The following is a 19,455-nucleotide window of genomic DNA, read 5'->3' as shown; positions in this document are numbered from 1 at the left end:
GCAGGGTGGTGATGGAGCGGGACGGGGGCAGTGACCGAGGCTGGCTGTCCCCACCGAGCCCCGCAGCGCTCCGGCCGCCGTGGCCGGGCTCCCTCTGCCCTCTCCCGGCTCTTCCCCGCGCTGCAGCCGCCGCCTCCGGCCCTTCCCCGGCCGGCTCCGCCTGTCCCGGAGCGGGGCGGAGGGGCCCGGGGGCAGCGAGCTCCGGTGCCCGGCTGGAGACGGCGTGGGACGGGGAACTCCGCGTGGGAGCGGAGCGGGGCAGGACCCGCACCCCGAGAGGCTCCGGGGAGCGCCGCGCCCGCCCCACGCCCGCGTTTCTGTGACAGTCAGGACTTGTTCGCCTGGAACGCCAAGGCACGGCTCGGGATCCATTGGGGCTCCTGGGGGATGATTCTGGGCGGGGACCCGCACAGCTCCCGGTGTCCGAGCCCCCCGGTACCACAAGATTCCCGGCACTGGAGGTGACTCAGAGCCCCCGCTCATCTCCCTGAGCCGTCCCGCACCCGCCACTGTGTAATCGCACCAAGTCACCGGTCATGGGAGCAGCAGGAAGCGGAGGCCAAGGGCATCCCACATCCAGAAATGCTCCTGGCACCCCCTCACCTCCTTTCAGACCTTTTTCTTCTCCCTCCTCCCCTGCTGTGGGGCGAGCTCAACATGGGAGTTCATTTTTCCCATCTTTCCCATCAAAACTTCACGGGGAAACTGAGGCACGGGGTCTGGAATTCTTGCTGGGGGGATGCTGGGGGACAACGCGAAAATTGGGAGAGGCTCAGAAGGGGAAGTCCTGGAGCTTGTGCAGCAACACATGACTGTTCCAAGAGAGACCCAACGGGAAGCAAAAATTCCAGGGGAATTTTGTCAGCGTTTTTGAGGAATCGGGGTGATTTTCCAGAGCAGCTGTGGAGGAGGAACAACCTCTGCAAGATGAAAACGTGGCTTTGGAGTCTCGGGGAAGGAAAGCAGAGCTAGGAGCCCTGCTGCCTTTTTCCAATTACCCTAGCTGCTCTAATAAAGATATTGCTTCTCCCCACGGCCCTCCCCGCTCTAATCTCGCCTTGTGAAAAGGCATCGCTCAGCAAGGCAGGGAGATAAGTGGTGCAGAGACCCAAAACTTCCCACCAGCGACCTTGAACAGAGAGCTGCTCTGCTCAGGAGGGAAGATAAAGCCCAGATGGTTTTAGGGCTGGTTTGAATCCCTTTTTATAGCCTGAAAGTGAAAGTCTGCAGCTGACAGGGAAAACCCTCAGTGAACTGGAAACCTCTGACACAAGCAGAAAATCACAAAGTCCTGAGCAGCTGTGCAGGGAAACGGGGGCATCTGTGGGTGGGGAGTGGACCACAACCTGTGGCAGAGGTCAGGGACAGCAGAATTTCTGGGATGGGGACCCTTAAAATTGTTGCCAATGTCTCGGTTGCTAAAATGCACACATGGGTGTGGAGCAGAGCAGGGGAATGAAGAAACTGGAGGAAAGGGACGGTGACAAGGAGCACAAATCCTTGGTGCTGGTATTTGCTGCGACAGGGTGAGGACAGTAACACTGCCAAGGTGGTCCTGTGAGCCTGGAAGGCCAACCAAGAGCAGAAGTCAGACTGGAGGCTTGTTCCCACTCAGATCCTTCTGTCCCTCTGCACTGGGACCACCCCACACTTGGCTGTGGCCCAAGGATATGACTGGAAGGTCAGGAGAGCAGCCAGGACTTGCAGCCTGGCCCCCTGCAGCATCTCCCACCCACACAGGACCAGTCCATGTCCTGCCACTAACACTCCTTGCGGGGCTCATGTCTCCCACCTCATCCACCAGCCTCTGCCCGTTCCCTGCCAGATGCTCCCAGAATCCCAGTTCTTTGCCTCCAAAATGTGACCGAATATTCAGCACTGTGCAGCCACCTTCAGGACTAAACTCCTGCGTTTCCCACACATTTGCACATCCCTGAGTACACCCAGACATTCATCCCGGGATGTGCATATCCCCTGCACCCTCCAATGCTCCCCCATTCCCCCCTCACTCTCCCCACCGCTGCCTGGCTCTCAGTCCCGGTGCCCGGAGCGGGTTTTGGGGTCGAGCCAGGAGCTCCTGCCCCGGGGCCGAGCTCCGGAGCGCTTTTCCAGCTCCTCCCTCCCTCCCTCCCGGCCGCGGGGATGGGCGGTGGCGGAGGCGGGGGGGAGCAGCGCTCCGCCCGCGGGGCCGGGCCGGTGGGAGCCGAGGACAAAGGTGACCGTGCAGGAACGGTGGCCCAAAGCCCCCTGGCACCGTCCGAGCCCGGATCCAGCGCTCTCACGGCCACCGCGGCCACGCGCGTGTCGTTGATGCCGGTGACCGCCGCAGACCGCAGGTAGAGTCCAGGTGGGTGGAGAGCCCGGCCCGGCGAGGCCACCAGCGATTAGGGGACAAGAGGAGCGGTGGCCTTGCCCGGGTGTCAGGGTTCATGGCCACGGCTCCCTGGAGCGGCAGCCACATCCACGGCGCCGGTCAGAACCCTCCCTGCGCGCCGGCGCGAAGGTCACCTGTGCCAGGTGACGTGAGGCACCGCGACAAGCCCTGCCTGGGGCTCCTCCGTGCCAAAACACTCTCCTGGGGGGTGGCGGTCCCTGGGGGGAGCCACAGCCCACCCGGCATCCCAGCCCCTCGACTGGGAGCGGGTTTATCCCAACCATCCCGGCGTTGTTTATTCACCATCTCCATTTGCTGGGCGCCGGGGCTGCTGCCGGCAGGAACAAAAAGCCGATGGCTCTTTTCCGTGCAGCGCAGCGCTGAGCACCCTCTGTCCCCGCAGGGCGCGGAGCCATGAAGCTGAACGAGCGGAGTTTGGCCTTCTACGCCACCTGCGACTCCCCGGCCGACAACTCCGGCTTCCTCTACAAGCGAGGCGAGCGGCACACGGCCTATCACCGCCGCTGGTTCGTGCTCAAGGGCAACATGCTCTTCTACTTCGAGGAGCGGGACAGCCGGGAGCCCGTGGGTGTCATCGTGCTGGAGGGCTGCAACGTGGAGCTCTGCGATTCAGCCGAGGGTTTTGCCTTCGCCATCCGCTTTGGCGGCACCAAGTCTCGCACCTACGTGCTGGCGGCGGAGAGCCAGGCGGCCATGGAGTCGTGGGTGAAGTCGCTGTCCCGAGCCAGCTTTGACTACATGAGGCTGGTGGTGCGGGAGCTGGAGAAGCAGCTGCAGGAGATGGGCGGGGGGCTGGCCGGAGGATGTGGGGGCTCCCGGGAGCCTCCCGGCCCCTGGAAGCCGAAGCCGTCGGGGCTGGAGCAGTCCCGGGAGCGGCTGCCGGCTCTGCCCGCCATCCTGCCCAAGGAGAACGGCTGTGCGGTGTGGAACAACGTGCTGGGGGCGGCCCGGCTGCCCGAGAGCTCCGGCTGCGGGGGGCACGGTGAGGAGGGGACCCCGCGGCCGCCGCCGCTGCCGCCGCGCAGGCGGGTGGGGAACGGCGAGGCGGCGAGCGCCGGGCCGGCCGTGGCACAGAGCCCGTCCACCTTCTGCCGGCTCCACCAGCAGTACGGCCGGGAGGTGGCCCGGCTGCGGCAGGACTGGCAGCAGAGGCAGCGTGGCCCCCGGCTCTGAGCGGTGGCTGAGCCCTGGGAAGCTGCCGGGAACCGGGGCAGGGTGGAGGTGGTCGCCCTTGGTGCTGGCCCCGTCCCTCCTCGCCTCGGGATGTGCGGAGCTGGCTGTGGTGGCTGTGATGGACACGTGCTGCCATCGAGGGCTCGGCACCGAGGGACAGCAGTGCTGCTCTGTGACGGTGAAATGGGCAGAACAGGGGTGCCCTCCAGCCGTGCCCCCATGTGCGGGTGGGGTGCTGCAGTCAGCACAAGCAAACTACAGACCACTCACTGACTGAGGCCTCCTGGGAATCCACCACTGCTCTGGCTCTGCTGGGGCCTCTTGGTGCTCTTGAAGTGGGATCACGCCTTGACAAAGTTTGGAGGAGGATTTTGGTGGGACCTCGCCTGCCTGAGTGCCCGTGTGGGTGTTCCACAATGGAGAGCCTGCTGCTGACTTCCCTTCCTGGCCCAGCACAACACTGAGGTTGGCCGAGCTCTGCCAGATCCCTCTGCTCCAGCAGGATGTGGTTTGAAACTAAAATATCAGTGAGTGCAGCCCTTCCTTAACGGCAGTAGCAGCTCTGTGCGCTCTGGGGAGCTGGTGACACCCAGCCCCGGGCATTACACAGGGAGCAATTGCTGCTCGCAGCCTGGATGGTCAATGTGGGGGTGGTCAGACCCCGGGGGAATGCAGCAGCTGTGGGCATTGCCTTGCTGGTGGGTATTTTGGGACAGCACATCATCCCCATGCCAGCTCACTAAGGGGAAGCATCGCTCGTGGTGGCAAATGGGAATGTGTGTGTCAGCAGCAGAGCGTGAGGAATGATTCATGTGCCGAGCTGGTGCCTCATGCCTGTGTTTCTCTCTTATTTCCACCACGGACAAACTGCTGGCCCAGAGGTGGGGTGACCCACCCTGGAGCAGGGGGGAGCAGTCAGGGTGCCCCGGCTTAGGGCTGGGTGGCTCCAGCTCCCTTTGCTCCCTTGGGACAGACACAAGATCTTCCTACAATAAAAGTTCTTTCAGAATTTCCCTCCCATCCATGGTCCTTGTTTGTGCCCCCGGGGAGGGAGGTCCAGGTGGGAATTAATGCTTTATTTTAGTCCTCCTCCTGTCCCCACCATGTCTGTGGGGCTGTGTCACCTGAAGGGGACATGGCCAATGCCAGGGTCTTGCAGTGCCCTGGAGCCATATCTGCCTGAAGGGATGGGGTGAGATGGGATGGAGCCACCCTGGGAACATCAGGACACCCCGTGCCAGAGTGGTCCAAGGCAGGGGCAGCTCTTAACCAGGACAAAACACCTGTCCCTCCTTTGCAGGGACCAGGGACTCTGCCTTTGTGAAAGTGGCCAGCACATCCCCATGTCCCTGCCCACACATCCCCACCCACATGGATGTCTCCAGCTTCTCTTCAACACGGCAGAGTCTGCAATCACTTCATGGGGAAACCGAGGCACGAAGCCAGCCAGGGTCACCCACTCGCCAAGAGCCCTGCGGAGCGTGGAGCCTGCTCCTGGCCAGGCACGGTGTCCCCCTGTGGAATTTGGCATTTGGAGCAGTGCCGAGGGCAGCCGGGGTGCAGCTGCACCCGGAGCACCCAGATGGTTCACACGGCTCCGTCCTTCGCCGCAGGGGAAGATTCCGGTTTCCATGGCAGCTGGCCCAGCTTCTCCAGACGTTCAGATACCCATCAGAAATAAGTCTTCCTCAACGTGTTAGCTGACAAACAAGCTTAAACAGATATGCAACATATGGATTTATTAATTCATCAGACACTAACAGCCCTGCCTTGTGTCAGGAGCTGCCGACTCGCCCAGCGACAGTCGGCTCCGAGCAGGAGCTGTGCTGGGGAGCGGTGCCAGGTTGGACAGGGCTTTGTGCAGCCTGGTCTAGCAGGAGGTGTCCCTGCCTGTGGCAGGGAAATGGAATAAGATGATCCTTAAGGTCTCTTCTAACCCAAACCATTCCAGGAAACGATGATTTTATGATAAACCAAGCTGCAAGTCGTGCTGGAGGATGCTGAGCTACCCCAGGAGCAGGAGCAAACCTGCAGTAGGGATGAGCACAGGAATTTCATGGGGCAGGATCACACTCTGAGCTGGGCTGATCCAATTTAACACCCTCTCTTTTTTTCCCCCTCTCACTGGGATAATGAGAGCTCTTGCCACAATCCCAAAGCAAAGTTGTGGCTTCCAACACCAGGCACCGATCAAATGTGAGAGGAATTCCCATTCCATCACCTCTGGACAAAACACACCCCAAGGCCAGAGTCGTATCCAACTTCTGTATTTAGTGGCTCTTTACAGAACTTGTTCCTTTCAAAATTGTTAAACAAAGTTCATCGATCTCATAGAAACTTTTGAAGTACAGAACATGAGCCTAACAAAAACGTGACCGGTGTGTCCCGCTGGCTTTCACACAACAGGATTGCCGCGCTCAGGATTATCCTAAGTGCTTCCTCAAATCCCGTTCCACTAAAGCTCCCTCTAGCACGCAACGGAGAAGGCAGTCAGTGGTCACACCTCCTCCTTCCACAGCACGGTGGCAGAGCAGCCCTGGGGCTCGTCAGGGCAGGGGAGGCAGCCAGGGAGAGCCGTGCCCTCACCCATTGCTCACCCACTACCACCCGAGTATAAAAATACCTTCTATTCTGATAAAAACGTCTACAGTGGAAAATCAGTCATTGCATCGCCTGGGAGCCTGGCAGGGCCTTGGTGGGCGATGGCTGATGCCGTGTGGGCAGGGGACAGGGCAGAGCAGCCCAGCGTGGGACACTCCACAGGGTTTAAAGGCATTTCGTTAGCAGAGGCCGGCTGGAGGTGGTGGGGTCAGGGAGGTGACAAGGAGCACACCGGGATGGGGCCACCACCAAGCTCCTGTGTCTGCACAGGGTCAGCCCTGGGAAGCCAAGGCTCAGTGGTGCCCAGTTGAGGGTGATGTGACATCCCAAAGCTCATCCTGCCATCACTGACATCCACCACCTGGGGAAGTGGGATTCTCCTCCCGCCCAGGCGCTCTCCCTAAAAAAGTGCTTCAGCCCCAAGAGCTGGCTGTGATGCTGGAGAAGCCCCAAGCAGGGCTCAGCCTGTGAGTGTGTGGCTCACGATTTTTGGGCACTCACCTCAAGCACTGCTGCCCCAGGGCCAAAGCTCAGAGGCTTCATCTTTTTCTCTCCTGAATGGACGGGGAACCGGGATGCCTCGGATGTCCATCCCCAGCGAGCTGGCACCATCCTCAAGCACCACACCCAGGTACATTTTCCCATCCCACTCCCAAAATCCCAAGCTCAGGTTGCTTTCTTTGCTTTTGCCTCCTTTTGTCTCTTCCTTTGGGAGCTGGCACGAGCCGCCGGCTGGAGGAAGCGCGAGGGACGGCGTTGGGACCATGCTACATCTTGTTCCAGAAGGCTATTGCAGACATTTCTACAACATATACAACCGCACGGGACATTCTGTGTTACAAAGGCTTCCAAAAACATAAAACACCAGAACTAAATACATACTCGATGGTGTCAGGGGCTTTAGAGTCTTCAGGGACTAGGACGCAGTCTCTGGCTGGGGCAGAAGCGATGCAGTGTCTTACAGACAGGGGTGGAAACTGCAAAAGTTTCTTAAATTTGGTCAGTCTCATAGTGCTTCTTGATGGCTTTGCTCAAAAAAGTCTTTTCTGTGGGTTTTTTTTTTGTTTGGTTGGGTTTTTTTTTGTTTATTTGTTTTTAATCTCATCCAGTGGCAAACTACAAGACTTCAGTGTACATTTAATGACACGACTGCTACATCATCTTGATTTTATAGCTATCTTTAATATCAAAGCAGCTTAAGCTGTTAATAAATTCCAAAGTATCCTTTTATTAAAATATCTAAAAGAGGTCTATAAATATTTTTTTTTGTTTGTTTTTCTTTTCTAAAATTGTACCCAGTTTTTCACATTTAAAACAAAGCCAGAGGGGTGAGGGCGGTTCCCTCTTTTCCACGGGCGCTCCTCTTCTGTGGCACCGGCCACTCATCACCTCTCGGTGCACACTGCATTTATCAAAATATATATATATGTGTGGGGATGTATATATATATTTAGGGTGGTTGGGGGGCTCAGAACTCCCACTCGAGGGCCTCCTCGCGGTTGGCAGCCCGCTCCAGGCGGTGGATGATGTTGTTGAGGTTGGCCATCTTCTCGTGGCGCCGCTGGACGCTGGTGCTGAGCCGGGGGCCAGGAGCCGGCGGAAGCGCCGGCGAGACCGGCCCGGCGGAGGATGGTCCTGGTGAGGCTGAGCCGGTGAGGCCGGGCGAGGAAGCTGCCGAGGGCGATGTCGGGGAGACCACCAAGCTGCAACGGGATGACCCCGCGGAGGACTGGGAGCTGTCGGGATGTGGCGGTGGCGGCGGTGGGGGTCCCCCGGCGGTGGCACCGGCTCGGCCTCCCCGCCGCGGGAGGATGCCGGCGGCGGGGGCGGCGGCGTGGGGGGCTGCCCCCTGCTCCTCCTGGGGAGGTCCGGTCCCTTCGGCCGCTCCGGCCGGGCTGCGTGAGTCCCGCCGGCGGCTCCAGCCGCCCGGATCCCCCTGCTCCTCCTTCACCTTCACGGGCACGGCGGCACAGGGGGGCTCGCCCCCCACAAACACGGGTTTGTGATCCTCGGTGTCCGAATCGGGGCTGTGGGGGGCCCGGCGCCCGGGGATGGCTGTCCCGCCACTCTGCTCCGGGTCAGTGTCATTGTCCTGCGCACCCTCCACCAGCATCTCTCGGCGCATCCGTGACCTGCAGGACATGACCGCGGAGGGGTGGCAACAACCACCGTGCCATGGCCACCACACGTATCCAGCCAGCGGAAACATTGTCCGCTATGATCCCACCTAGGGATGAAACCTGTGCTGCTCCCCAGGGCTGGGCTGCTGTGGGGATGGATCCTGTGCTCAAGGAGCCTCCATAAGGCATTCCCTCCCACTTGACAGAGCTCCCACCTTGGGGTGAGCAGGTGGATGTGAGCATGGAAACCTCTTTAGATGCTCAACACAACTTGGGCAAGGTAGCCAAGGCCACCCACTGGCCTGGGGTGCACCTGGGGACTCCCAATGGGTCTGGACCTCCCATCTAGGGAAGAGTGACGGGGAAGGCTGGAAGGGGAACAGTGCCACCCCCTCTGCGACTCAGCACCATCAGACCCTCAAAGCCCAGGAGCGCCCGTACCTGTAGTTGTGGAACCAGTTGATGACGGTGTTGGTCTTGAGGTTGAGCTGGAAGGAGAGCAGCTCGATGGTCTGCTGGGAGGGGTATGGCTCCAGCTGGTAGGCTTTCTTTAGGGCTTCCTTCTCCTCTGGCGCCAGCACCACCCGCGGCTTCTTGATCTGGAGCAGGCTGAGGTCCTGCGGCGGCGCGCTGGGGCTGGCGCACTCGGAGCGGGCGCTGGGGGACTCGCTGTCCGAACCGGTGCTCATCAGCCCGTAGCGACGCTTCAGGTAGGCTGCAGGAGAGGACACCCAGCTGGCACCGCTCGCCCCCCCGGCCCGGGACCCCCCCCCAGCCAGCAGCCCACACCCAGTGGGGCCGTGCCACCCCGTCCCTCACCCTTCTTCTCCAGCTTCTTCATGTCGCGCAGCTTCTCCACGTTGTGGGGGTCGTTGAGCCAGAGCTGCATCCGGACGAAGGGCTCCCTCCCCTTCAGGCTCAGCTTGTGCCACGGCTTGGGCCTGGAGAGGAGATCGGACACCGAGCCCTGCGTCAGGCCCAGGATGCTCTCCCCAAACAGCCGCTGGCCTGGGGGAGGAGAAGCAGAGGTGGTTTGAGGGGGTGGAGCAGCGGGACGGGTGCCACAGTCCCCCTGCAAAGCAGGTGCACCCCGTTTCCCAGCCAGCATCGTCCTGGAATTCCCACGAGCACCCACAGAAAAACATCTGGGAGGGGGTCGCATCTACAGGAATTGGGGTGCTGGATCCATGCAGTCTCACCAGCAGCTCCCAAAAAACCTGGGCAGAGAGAGGGTCCGCACCTAAGTTGTTGTCTGTCAAGACCTCCTTGACCTTCTTGGTGATGGAGTAGGTGTCCAGCTCGGGGGACATGGCCACGATCTCCTGGATGCCTACAGGCCCCTGGTTGTTGGGATATGTCTTCCCGCCCAGGGCAGGCGCCGAGCGGCTCTCGGGCTGCTGGTTCTCCTTGCTGCTCTCCAAGGCCAGGGTGAGGGGCTCCTGGCAGCCCTTCTCGTGCTCGGCGGGGCTGGGGGGCGGCGAGGGGGACGGCTGGGGTTCCGCAGGGCTGGCTGTGTGACACCAGGGCAGAGGGGTCAGCGGGAGGGGACAGTGCAGGGAGCCAGCTGGAGCAGGAGGGGAATTTGGGGGATGCCTATGCTAGAGAAGAGGAACCCCAAGAGAGAAGCCAAGCTTCTCCAGTGGCTATGGCAAAGCGGGAGGTGGCGGTGGAGGAATAATTAAAGTTAGACCAATATGATACAATAAATCCAATTACTGCTTTATGCCAGGCGCAAAGCCCAAGATTTTTGATGTGGCTTTCTTTTTATTTTTGTTTTAAATGAAAACAAAATTTTGGGGTTGGGGATTAAAGCGGCTTCCCAGATTCTGTGTGCTGGTGTTGGAGCTGGCAGAGACATCTCTTCCCAGTGCTGGGGTGGGAGCAGGACAAACCAACTGGGATGCAGGGAATGGTGGGGACAGAAGTGGTGGGGACACTGATGGCACATGGGGACCATGGGGACAGTGATGTCACTTACCCTGGGAGGGTGTGGGCTGCTGGCTGATCCCCTGGCCCAGCTGGTCCGTCAGCCAGAGCTGCATGCGGATGAAAGGCTCCCGACCCTTCTGCGTCAGCTTGCTCCACGGTTTGGGCCGTGACAGCATGTCACTCACGCTGCCCTGGGACAGTCCCAGCACCTGGGCACCACGCAGGTGTCACCTGCTGAAGGTGGGGTGCGCTCCCCCCGGTGCTGGGAAGCTGCCTGCCCTCCACCCCCGTGTCAGGGGAGGGGGAGCAGGATGCCACCCACTGCCACCCGCTGCCCCACAGCGTGTCTGGACACTCTGTCCCCTGCCATGGGCGCTGGTGGCGGGTCCCCCTGGGATACCCAGTGAGGTGGGAAGCCGGTCCCCAAAGGACTCTGCTCAGGGGACTGGGCATTCCTGGTGGGATGAGTGGTGGCCACTGGGAGACTGGGGTTGGGTCAGACCCTGAGGACTCAGAATCCTCCCAGAGGGAACAGACCAGGGAAGACTCTGGAAGGAGCTGCTGAAGGCCATCAATGAGGCCCAGACTCTGAGTCACAGAGCAGAGAGGACACCAGACCCCCCTTCTCCAGGCTGGTACCTTCTCTCCGAAGATCCTCTGGCAGATGCCATTCTTGGCCAGCTTCTCCTTGACCTGCCGGGTCAGCTCCAGCGTGTCCACCTCCCTGTACATGTACATCTCGTACTGCTCCGGCGTCAGTGGTGGCACCGTTGGCTTCAGGGTCCGTGGCACGTACGTGGGGTAGTAGGACAGACGCCCACCAGCTGCCGGCTCCGCTCCGGCTCCCTCCGCCTTCATCTCCGACAGCCGGTGGGGCTCCTCCTCCGCCGGCTGCAGCTCGTCCTCGTTGGTGCTGCCCTCGCCGGGCTCACCCCGCGGCCAGCCCCGGCCGTTGGCCATGCTGGAGTAGCTCGAGGAGGAGGAGGACAGCGAAGGCGACACGGAGGTGTAGGGCCGGCTGAGCAGGCTCCGCTCCGACGCCCAGTGCTGGTCGAAGTAGGAGCCGGCGTCGCCGATCTCCGACTTCACCTTCCGGATGATGCTCTGGACAAAGGCGGCGGGGGACAGCACGGCCAGGGGCGTCTGCGGCGGGCCGGGGCTGGCCCCGCTGCCCTCCTCCTGCTTGACGTGGGCCGGGGCGATGTTCTGGCTGACGGTGGCCAGCGTGGAGCGCTCGGCGGGTGCCGCGTCCCCGCTGCGCCCGCTGGCCCCCGACTCCATGTCCAGCAGCGCCTGCTGCTGCGCCTGCATCTCCCGCCGTGCCTGCTCCAGGATGCTCTTGATGGCGTCCTCCGAGCTGCTGCCGCCCGCCCCGTTGGCTGCTGCCTGCGATGCTGACGGCGTTTTGGGCTCCCCTGCGGAGAAAAGGGGTGAGGGCAGCCCCGAGGAGAGGAACGCGTGGTTTATTGTGTGGCCGCAATTCAAAGTGTGGGAGAAGAGGGGTTTATCCCCATCTGGTTTGGACCAGCAGCACCCACAAAGCAAAAGCTTCAACAGCCCAACTCAAAGCCAACTTCTTTTTTGATGATTGCAAAATAAATCCCATTACCAACAATGCGATAGACAAACATGTTTGTTTTCCCTGTCTGTTTTTCCACCGTTCCCATCTAATTTAATTCTCCGGGATTCTGCTTTCTCAGCAGACTACCTGTTTTAATGTATTTCATTTCTTGTAATTGACTGCGAGAGCAGCTGCTTTAATGGTTCCTCATGCCAGATGGATCCTGAATACTCATTTAATCATCTGGTTTGGGGCAGGGGGGAGGAAAAGAGTGCATCCAAAGTTTCTGAAAGCCCAGATCTGAACTCTGCTGCCCGGGGATTCTCCCACCCCACATGGTATTTCTTTCCAGCTAGCCCTAAAATTCTCCATGGATGTCAATGGGTGAAACACCATAAAAAAAGCCCATTTTTGGGACAGGACCTTCAGCCACAGAACACCCAGCCACTGGCACCCCTTTGGGTGCTGCTGCCATCGGGCAGAGCAGGGACTCAGCCACCCCCATGGCAGCACCTACCTCCCTTCTGCGACTCAATCTCCTTTTTTGCCTGCTCCAGGATGCTTTTGATGGCGTCGTCGGAGCCGGTCTCCGGTGTCCTGATCCGCGGCGTGATGCTACCTGATCAAAGAGGCAGGATAACAGCTTTGTCACCGGCGCTGGTTTTACAAGCTCCACTTGTATGTCAGGAAGTATTTACTGCTCCTCATGTTCGGTTATTTTTAGGGATGCCGGTTTGAAGACAAATGTCACTCCCGATTAGTCACTACCGGAGCACGGGGAGCCCTGGTAGCCCTGGCTGCCAGCTCCTGCCTCTGGCACAGCTTCTCCCACCAACCTGCTCATCCCAACCAAGTGCACCCTCTCCCCACCAAGAGCGGAGGCACAGGGACCATGTCCCCATCCCTGGCACAGCGCCCTCCTGGCTGTGCAGGAGGTGTCAATGATGGATCAGATCCAGGGGATAAATCAGAGCCCTCCAGGCTGCAACCAGCAGGTGCATGGACCACAGGTGTGCACTGTCCAGTCCTGGTGCCACCACGGGGACTCGAGTGACCTGCTGCTGCTGCTGAGATGCAGCTGCTTGTCCCCAGAGATGGGAGTCACCATCCCACGGCGGTGCCAGCACCACGCCGAGGTTCCATAGCACTAAAACTTCATTATTTTAACGAAATATTCCCGAGCACATTGATTCATACAGCACGGAACAGCCTAATGAATAATTAAATGGCACTTGTCAGAATAAATGAGTAAAGCACGTCAGGGGATGCAGCTTCCACAGCCATGGGTTGTTGTTAATTGCTGCCGTTTTCCAGGGCTCATCCCACCAGGGAAAAAGTCCTGGTGGGACCAACATCCCAGCCCATCTCGCCAGCACATCAGGGCCTGGTGAGCCCCCCTGCCACGGCACAGGGCACCCCAGGGTGCTGCCAGGGTGAACTGGGGTGCACTGGGAGGGGCATCGCTTGCAGCACCCCGGGGCAGGACCAGGGCCACCCCAACCACTCACCTCTCTGGCGCACCTGGATAGTCCTCAGGGCCAGCACATTCTGCTCGTCGGAGAGGAACTGCTTCATCTTGATGAACGGCTCCTTGCCCTTCACCGTCAGCTTGTGCCAGGGTTTGGGCCGCGCCAGGATCTCGCTGACGGAGCCCTGTGACAGCCCCAGCACGTAGTGCCCGAAGACCCTCTGCCCGATGTTGTGCTTCAGCAGCTGCTCCTTCACCTGGAAGGCGATTTCGGCCGTGTCCAGCTGCTCCTCCTCGGCGGAGCTGCCGGCGCTGCCCTCGGAGGGCTCGCCGGACGGGCTGGTGGCACTGGCGGCCGGCACGGGGTGCACGGTGCTGCTTTTGGCCCCGAAGAAGGAGGAGGGGAAGGGCGGTCCCCCGCCGCTGCTCTCGCTCTTGTAGCTGGGCAGCGGGAGGTGGGGGGCCTTGGGGTCCCCTGAAAGCCGCTCGCCCCCGGGGAAGGGGGACAGCGAGAAAGTCCGGGGACCGTCGGGGGCCATGCCGGGGCCAGGCAGCGGCGGGAGGGGCGTGGGGGATGAGGGGTCATCGGCGGGGGCGTGGTGAGGGGATGGGTACGGCTGCTCCATGCCCAATGGATCCTTCCCCGACTCGTCTTCGGAGTGATCCTCCTCTAGAGATGAAGGAGAAAGAGGGAGACACACTAGAGTCCCCCTGGCCACGGCTCCCGCACAGCCCTGCAGCCAAACAGCTCCTGCCTTAGTTTCCCCGGGTGACATCCCTGTCCATCCCTCACCCCACCACAGCCAGGGCAGGATCCACCCCCGCCACCCACATTCCCATGGATATTCCCAGCGGGGGATGCTGCAGAATCCAGGGTCCCTACCAGTGCTGGCCAGCAGGCTGGGCTTCTCCAGCAGGTACTTCTGGGAGGGATAGAAAGCCTCCTTCCCCAGCAGCAGGGCCTCCTCCGCCTTGGAGATGCTCTGCAAGGAGCCAAGCCGAGATGGGGACAGGCGGCGGAGGCACCGTCGGCAGGGCTGGCACAGCCCGGCCAGCGCCTCGGGACGCGCCGTGGCACTTGCCTGGGGGAGGCTGCAGCCGGCAGAGGCCACCTTCATCGCCTTCAGGATGCTGGCAGGGAGACAAGGTGAGTGTCACGGTGGCACCTGGCCAGCGGGGATACCGGCAGTGCGGCCATGGGCGCCGCTCAAGCCATACCTCAGCTCCGTTTTGATCTCCTCGTAGTCTGCCTGAGCCTGCAGCTTCTCCTCCAGCTTCTGTGGAGCAAAGGAGAGGAGGCCTTGCAGCCGGGTGCCGGTGGACACCCGGCCCCCGCCCCCGGCACGCCCCAAGCCCCCGCGGGCTCACCTCGATGGCCTCGTTCTTGGCGGCCAGCTGCCCCTCCAGCTCGGCGATCTGGTTGGCAGAGGACTCCTCCAGCTCCTGCAGCGAGCTCTGGAGGTGCTGGACGTCCTTCAGGAGCCGCAGGATCTCCCGGTCCTTGGCAGCCAGAGCTGCCTCCAACCTCGACCCTGAGCACATGGAATAGTTCACTTTGTCCTGCTGGGAGAGGGGACACTGTCAGCTCCCGCCTGCCCCACGTGGGGACAAGGGCCACCCTCCCCACAGGACATGTCCCCATAGCATAGATGAGCCCAGGGGATGCTGGTGACAGAGCCCTGGGCTGGGACAGACCTTCCTTCTGCCCTAAAGGTCTCCCAAGTGCATTTCGGTGCTGTGGGGGTGCATGTCCCCTTCTCCATGGGAGGCTGAATGGCACAGCCAGCACCACCACCTCAGGGTGGGAACACTCCTTGGGCATTTTGGGCTTGCTCCCCAACACAGTGGGTGTTTCCAAACACAGAAAGCTGCTCCTGCATCAGTGGGGAGCTCCCAAGTGCCATGGGATGCTCCTGGCTGTGGCAGATGCTGCCAGCTGCAGTGGGATTCTGCTGGCCCCAGGGATGGTCCTGACCCCGGGGATGTTCCTGACCCCAGAGGATGCTCCTGGCCCCGAGGGATGCTCCTGGCCCCGGGGATGCTCTCACCCCCGTGGTGCCCGTCGGGGAGCAGCAGGCCAGGCGCAGGGAGCTGTTGACGGCTGCCAGCTGCTCCCGCAAACTCTCCACTTCCCTCTGCGCCGCCTCCGCCCGCTGCCGGAGAACACAACAGGAATCAGAGCAGGCACTGCGGCTCATCCCACCCCACACAGGGTCCAGGATCTGCCCCAACCTGTGCCTCTCCTGAGCATCCCACTCTCATCTCCAGCATCATAAGCTCAGTCCAGATATTCAAGTTCCCCCCGTGTATTTAAGGTCCCCATGTCCTAACACGGATCCTGATCCCAGTCCTTGGGCACTGGCTGCAGACCATCTCCAGGACACCGGGGTTTTTTCCACCCAAAAGGAAGGTTTTATTTATACAAATTGTTCTTTAGACTTCTTTTATTATCCACATGCATTTATTTGTACCTACGTTTTCAGAATTAAATAAAACTAATTAAGGGGAATGGACAGGACCAAGAGCAATTACACTGGAATCTAACACAGGAACAGTGTGGGTTGTGCCTTAAAACACCCGTGAGAGGCTGGAGGTGACAAGTGCCAGCTCCAGGAGCCAAATGGAGCCTGGCAGAATCCCAAACACACCCTTGACCCCACACATGGGGCAGGGGCTCCCACCAGGGGGAGGAAACCTGAGCTCTCCTTCGTAGGGATTCCCAATCCTGGTGCCTTTCAACCCCTTATCAGTTTTGGGGACAGACATCCAGACCACACAGATGCTCAGGGTGCACGCAGCACCCCAGGGTTCTGCAGGGCCAACCCCGCCAGCTCCTCCAAAATCAGCTCCTGCCTCACCTGGTTGGCTTTTTCAAGGTTGGTCATGATCATGGCGACTTCGTCTGCCCTGTGACAGAAAACGAGAGGTGTCAGCGGGTGTGGAGGCGCAGACACAGCCCAGAATGTGGGAATGAGGCTTAGGGATAAGGACCCCGCTGCTGGAAATGATACAGCTTTCAAAATTTTGTTGTAACTTTAGTCAGAGGCTTGTTTGCCTCTGCCCAGGGGTGGGGGAATTGAAGTATTTCCTCCAAAGAGAAGTGGGGAAGAACTGGGAGTAGCCAGGAGATAAAGAGGGGATAAGCAAATATTAACAAACATTTCCCCCCTGGTGGGTTGGAGACACCTGGTCTGGGAATAGATTGATAAGAGAACCAAAGGATGAGCACCCAATTAACATCCAAGGCTAATTGATTAACAACCAATACTAAGGACTGTGTCACTTGAGACCAAAGAACATGAATTTCTGTGGGGTTTTTATGTATAAAAAGTCTGGCAAAGAACCATGTGTGATTGAATGATTTTCACTGCACAACCCAGGCAAGCACGGATGAAATAATTTCTGTTGTACATCCCAGCCAGAATAAAATAATGCCTTGGCTCTCCAACACTTAAAAGATGCTGTTGGGGAGTTTCTGTTTTTCCCTCAGTTTCGGTGACACCACGGCCCAGGATGTTCCTGCAGTGGCTTGAATTGTCTCAGTTCCTCAAGTAGCAGCACGGAGATGTCCCAGTGCTGCCAAAAGTGGCTCAGCTCAGCTCTGAGCACAGCCCAGCCCTGCTGGAACTTACTTGGACGCCGCTTCCTCGTCGTATTTACAGCGCAGCTCCAGCAGCTCTGTCTGGGTGGCCTTCAGCGCTGGCAAGAGGAAGAGGAGGGTGAGCTGTGGGGTGGGGGCTTGGCCCTCCACGCTCAGCAGCCCCTGTCCCAGCCCCACTACCTGCATGGAGCACTTTGATCTTCTCCTCTGCCTCCCCCAGCCGAGCGGCCAAGGTGACCTGAGCTTCCTGGAGGCCCCTGCGAGAAACGGGCACCAGGGATGTACCGGGAGCACCGTGTGCCAACCCCACAGCCCCCCAAAATCACCCCTCACAGCATCCCCTCCTCTGCCCCATCACTCACTGAAGTGACACCCACCAGTGGACAGCAGGATGTTATGGATGCCCCCCAGTCTTAAGGGGTTTATTGCCCAAAGTGTAAAAAAGAATTCACTTTGAGTTGAAAAGGGTCCCTGATCCCTGAGGCTGAAACCCCTCTGAGGGGGTTATGGCAGCCCACCCCCACCTGTAATTAACTGGAGGAGGGGGAAGCAATCAGGGAAAAGTTATTCTGCATTATTTATAGCCTGCACTTGCCAGGAACTTACTCGCAGAGATCTGCAATTTAGGGTTTAAAGATTCTTCATTTGTTTCCCGGTGCAGCGTGTTAAGGAATAACAACGAGGGCACCGAGAAGGCCGGGATCCTCCAAATTAAAAGGTCATCTAATGAGGTTCATCCAGCGCCCTGGATTCAATCCATTTGTCCAAGCAAAGCCACGTGCCAGGGGGACAGCGCAAGGGGACAGCAGGAGGGGCCTGTGCCGGCTCTGCCCGTGCCTGCTGCTTCCCCAGAACCGCCTGGGACTGGGATGGACAGACAGACGGACACCGGGAGTGTCTGAGGCGCTGTCAGGTTTCTGAGCAGGATGTAGCTGCTCCCACCCGGACAGCAAAGGGATGGAGAAGGGGATGGACAGACACCCCCGTGCGGGAGCGGGGACAGAGCCACCTGTCCCCACAGCGCCCCAGAACGAGCCCATTCCCGGCACTCACGTACTTTTGCTTGTCTGCCTCATTTCTCTGCAGCGAGGTTTCTGTGCTCGGAGCTTTGCCGTCGAGGCCGGGGAGCGGGGGCTCGGCTGCGGGCGGCTTCCCCTCCCTGCGCTCTGCGGGGGGACACAGTCACACGGCTGCGGAGGGGACAGCAGCGGTGGCCAGGGGGCGGCTGCTGGCCCTGGGCACACCCCGCATCCCAGGGATGCTCAGAGGAGGCAGCCCCGCTGCCACCACCCTCCCTTTGGTACCTTTGGTGCTGCCGAGCTCCGTGTGCTTCTTCCAGGGCCGGCTGAGATCCTTCAGGGGCGGCGGCTCGGGCTCGAGGCGCTGGAGCTGCTGCAGCCGATCCTCCAGGCTCCGGGCAGCCTCCAGCACAGGAGCGGCGTCTGGGGGGCGTGGGATGGGCGGTGAGCGGCAGGAATGGCCCTCACAGGCCCTCTCCCACCTCCCCATGCCGTGGGGACATCCCTGAGTCCTGCCTTTCCCAAAGCCATGGGGACATGCCAAGTCCTGCAATTCCAGGAGCCATGGGAATATCCTGAGTCCTGCAATTCCAGGAGCCATGGGAATATCCAGAATCCTGCCTTTCTAGGAGCCATGGGGACACACAAAGTTCTGCTTTTCTAGCAGCAATGGGGGACATCCTGGGTCCTGCCATTCCAGGAGCCATGAGGACATCCCTGAGTTCTGCTTTTCTAGGAGCTGTGGGGGCACCCCTGAGTCCTGCCATTCCAGGAGCCATGGGGATATCTGGAGTCCTGCAATTCCAGGAGCCATGGGGATATCTGGAGTCCTGCCATTCCAGGAGCCATGGGGATATCTTTTAGTTCTGCCTTTCTAGGAGCCATGAGGACACACCAAATTCTGCTTTTCTAGCAGCCACGGGGACATCCTGGGTCCTGCCATTCCAGGAGCCATGAGAATATCCGGAGTCCTGCCTTTCCCAAAGCCATGGGGACACACCAAGTCCTGCCATTCCAGGAGCTGTGGGGACATCCCTGGCGTCCTGCCTTTCCCAAAGCCATGGAGATATCTGAAGTCCTGCCATTCCAGGAGCCATGGGGACACACCAAGTCCTGCCATTCCAGGAGCCATGGGGACATCCCTGGCGTCCTGCCTTTCCCTGCCAGCCCCGAGGCACGGAGGGACGGGCAGGGGGCTGGGGGCCATCACCTCCCGGCACGAGCTGGTGGCACTGGTGGCTCCGGCAGGGCCGGTTTGGGCGCAGACAATGGAGGTTTGTGCCGAGGTAAGCAGGTGCATCCGGAGCCGTCCGTCTTCCCTCTGTCAGCATTACACCATCATTAGCTAGTGTCTGCTCAGCGGGGTGTGCCATTATGTCTCCCAGGGCTGATGTAATTATACATTGACATAATTAACCCAGCAAGCCCATTAAGCAGGCCAGCTAAAAATTCATCTATAATTATTTGTTGTGTGCATGCTAATGAGTCCATCTGCACTGCCATTGTACAACATGAACAAATTAATTTACAAGTCTGGATTTTTTAATAAGTTCAAGAAAATGCCTCCTATTGAGCCAGGTTAATATAG

The 19,455-nt window shown here is 59.8% G+C and overlaps 2 protein-coding genes across 14 annotated transcripts in view; one reads left to right on the top strand and one right to left on the bottom strand.

The window, feature by feature from the left end:
* The first annotated feature begins 2,160 nt into the window (after positions 1-2,160).
* PHETA1 (PH domain containing endocytic trafficking adaptor 1) lies at positions 2,161-4,581 on the top strand. 2 transcript variants are annotated; one of them, XM_015644307.2, is made up of 2 exons: positions 2,161-2,336; positions 2,778-4,581. In XM_015644307.2, exon 2 carries the CDS (start codon positions 2,789-2,791, stop codon positions 3,566-3,568), a length of 780 nt encoding a protein of 259 aa, XP_015499793.1. In that variant the 5' UTR covers positions 2,161-2,336; positions 2,778-2,788; the 3' UTR covers positions 3,569-4,581. The 2 variants fall into 2 exon arrangements, with proteins under 2 accessions (XP_015499793.1, XP_015499792.1); XM_015644306.2 differs by having other exon boundaries at positions 2,162-2,347.
* Positions 4,582-5,819: 1,238 nt separating this feature from the next.
* CUX2 (cut like homeobox 2) overlaps positions 5,820-19,455 on the bottom strand; it is a 62,546-nt gene continuing 48,910 nt past the window's right edge. For 5 of the 12 annotated variants that reach the window (XM_015644300.1, XM_015644301.2, XM_015644298.1 and 2 more), the window contains 17 exons: positions 18,153-18,290; positions 17,906-18,014; positions 17,029-17,105; positions 16,880-16,946; positions 16,106-16,154; positions 15,296-15,400; positions 14,616-14,810; positions 14,466-14,524; positions 14,131-14,378; positions 13,288-13,917; positions 12,297-12,398; positions 10,858-11,633; positions 10,268-10,427; positions 9,530-9,799; positions 9,109-9,297; positions 8,731-9,004; positions 5,820-8,301 (listed from right to left, as the gene is read on the bottom strand). In XM_015644300.1, coding sequence (XP_015499786.1) covers positions 7,638-8,301; positions 8,731-9,004; positions 9,109-9,297; positions 9,530-9,799; positions 10,268-10,427; positions 10,858-11,633; positions 12,297-12,398; positions 13,288-13,917; positions 14,131-14,378; positions 14,466-14,524; positions 14,616-14,810; positions 15,296-15,400; positions 16,106-16,154; positions 16,880-16,946; positions 17,029-17,105; positions 17,906-18,014; positions 18,153-18,290 — 4,112 coding nt within the window. In that variant the 3' untranslated portion in view covers positions 5,820-7,637. Of the gene's footprint in view, positions 8,302-8,730; positions 9,005-9,108; positions 9,298-9,529; positions 9,800-10,267; positions 10,428-10,857; positions 11,634-12,296; positions 12,399-13,287; positions 13,918-14,130; positions 14,379-14,465; positions 14,525-14,615; positions 14,811-15,295; positions 15,401-16,105; positions 16,155-16,879; positions 16,947-17,028; positions 17,106-17,905; positions 18,039-18,152; positions 18,291-19,455 lie in introns of those variants that run through there. The other 7 variants (XM_015644302.1, XM_015644294.1, XM_015644304.1 and 4 more) reach the window with 5 other exon arrangements.

This window comes from Parus major, chromosome 15 (genome assembly GCF_001522545.3).
Source record: "Parus major isolate Abel chromosome 15, Parus_major1.1, whole genome shotgun sequence".
In the NCBI taxonomy this organism is placed as follows: domain Eukaryota; kingdom Metazoa; phylum Chordata; class Aves; order Passeriformes; family Paridae; genus Parus; species Parus major.
The sequence above is the reverse complement of the archived record's forward strand: the minus strand, read 5'-3'. Positions and strand labels throughout refer to the sequence as shown.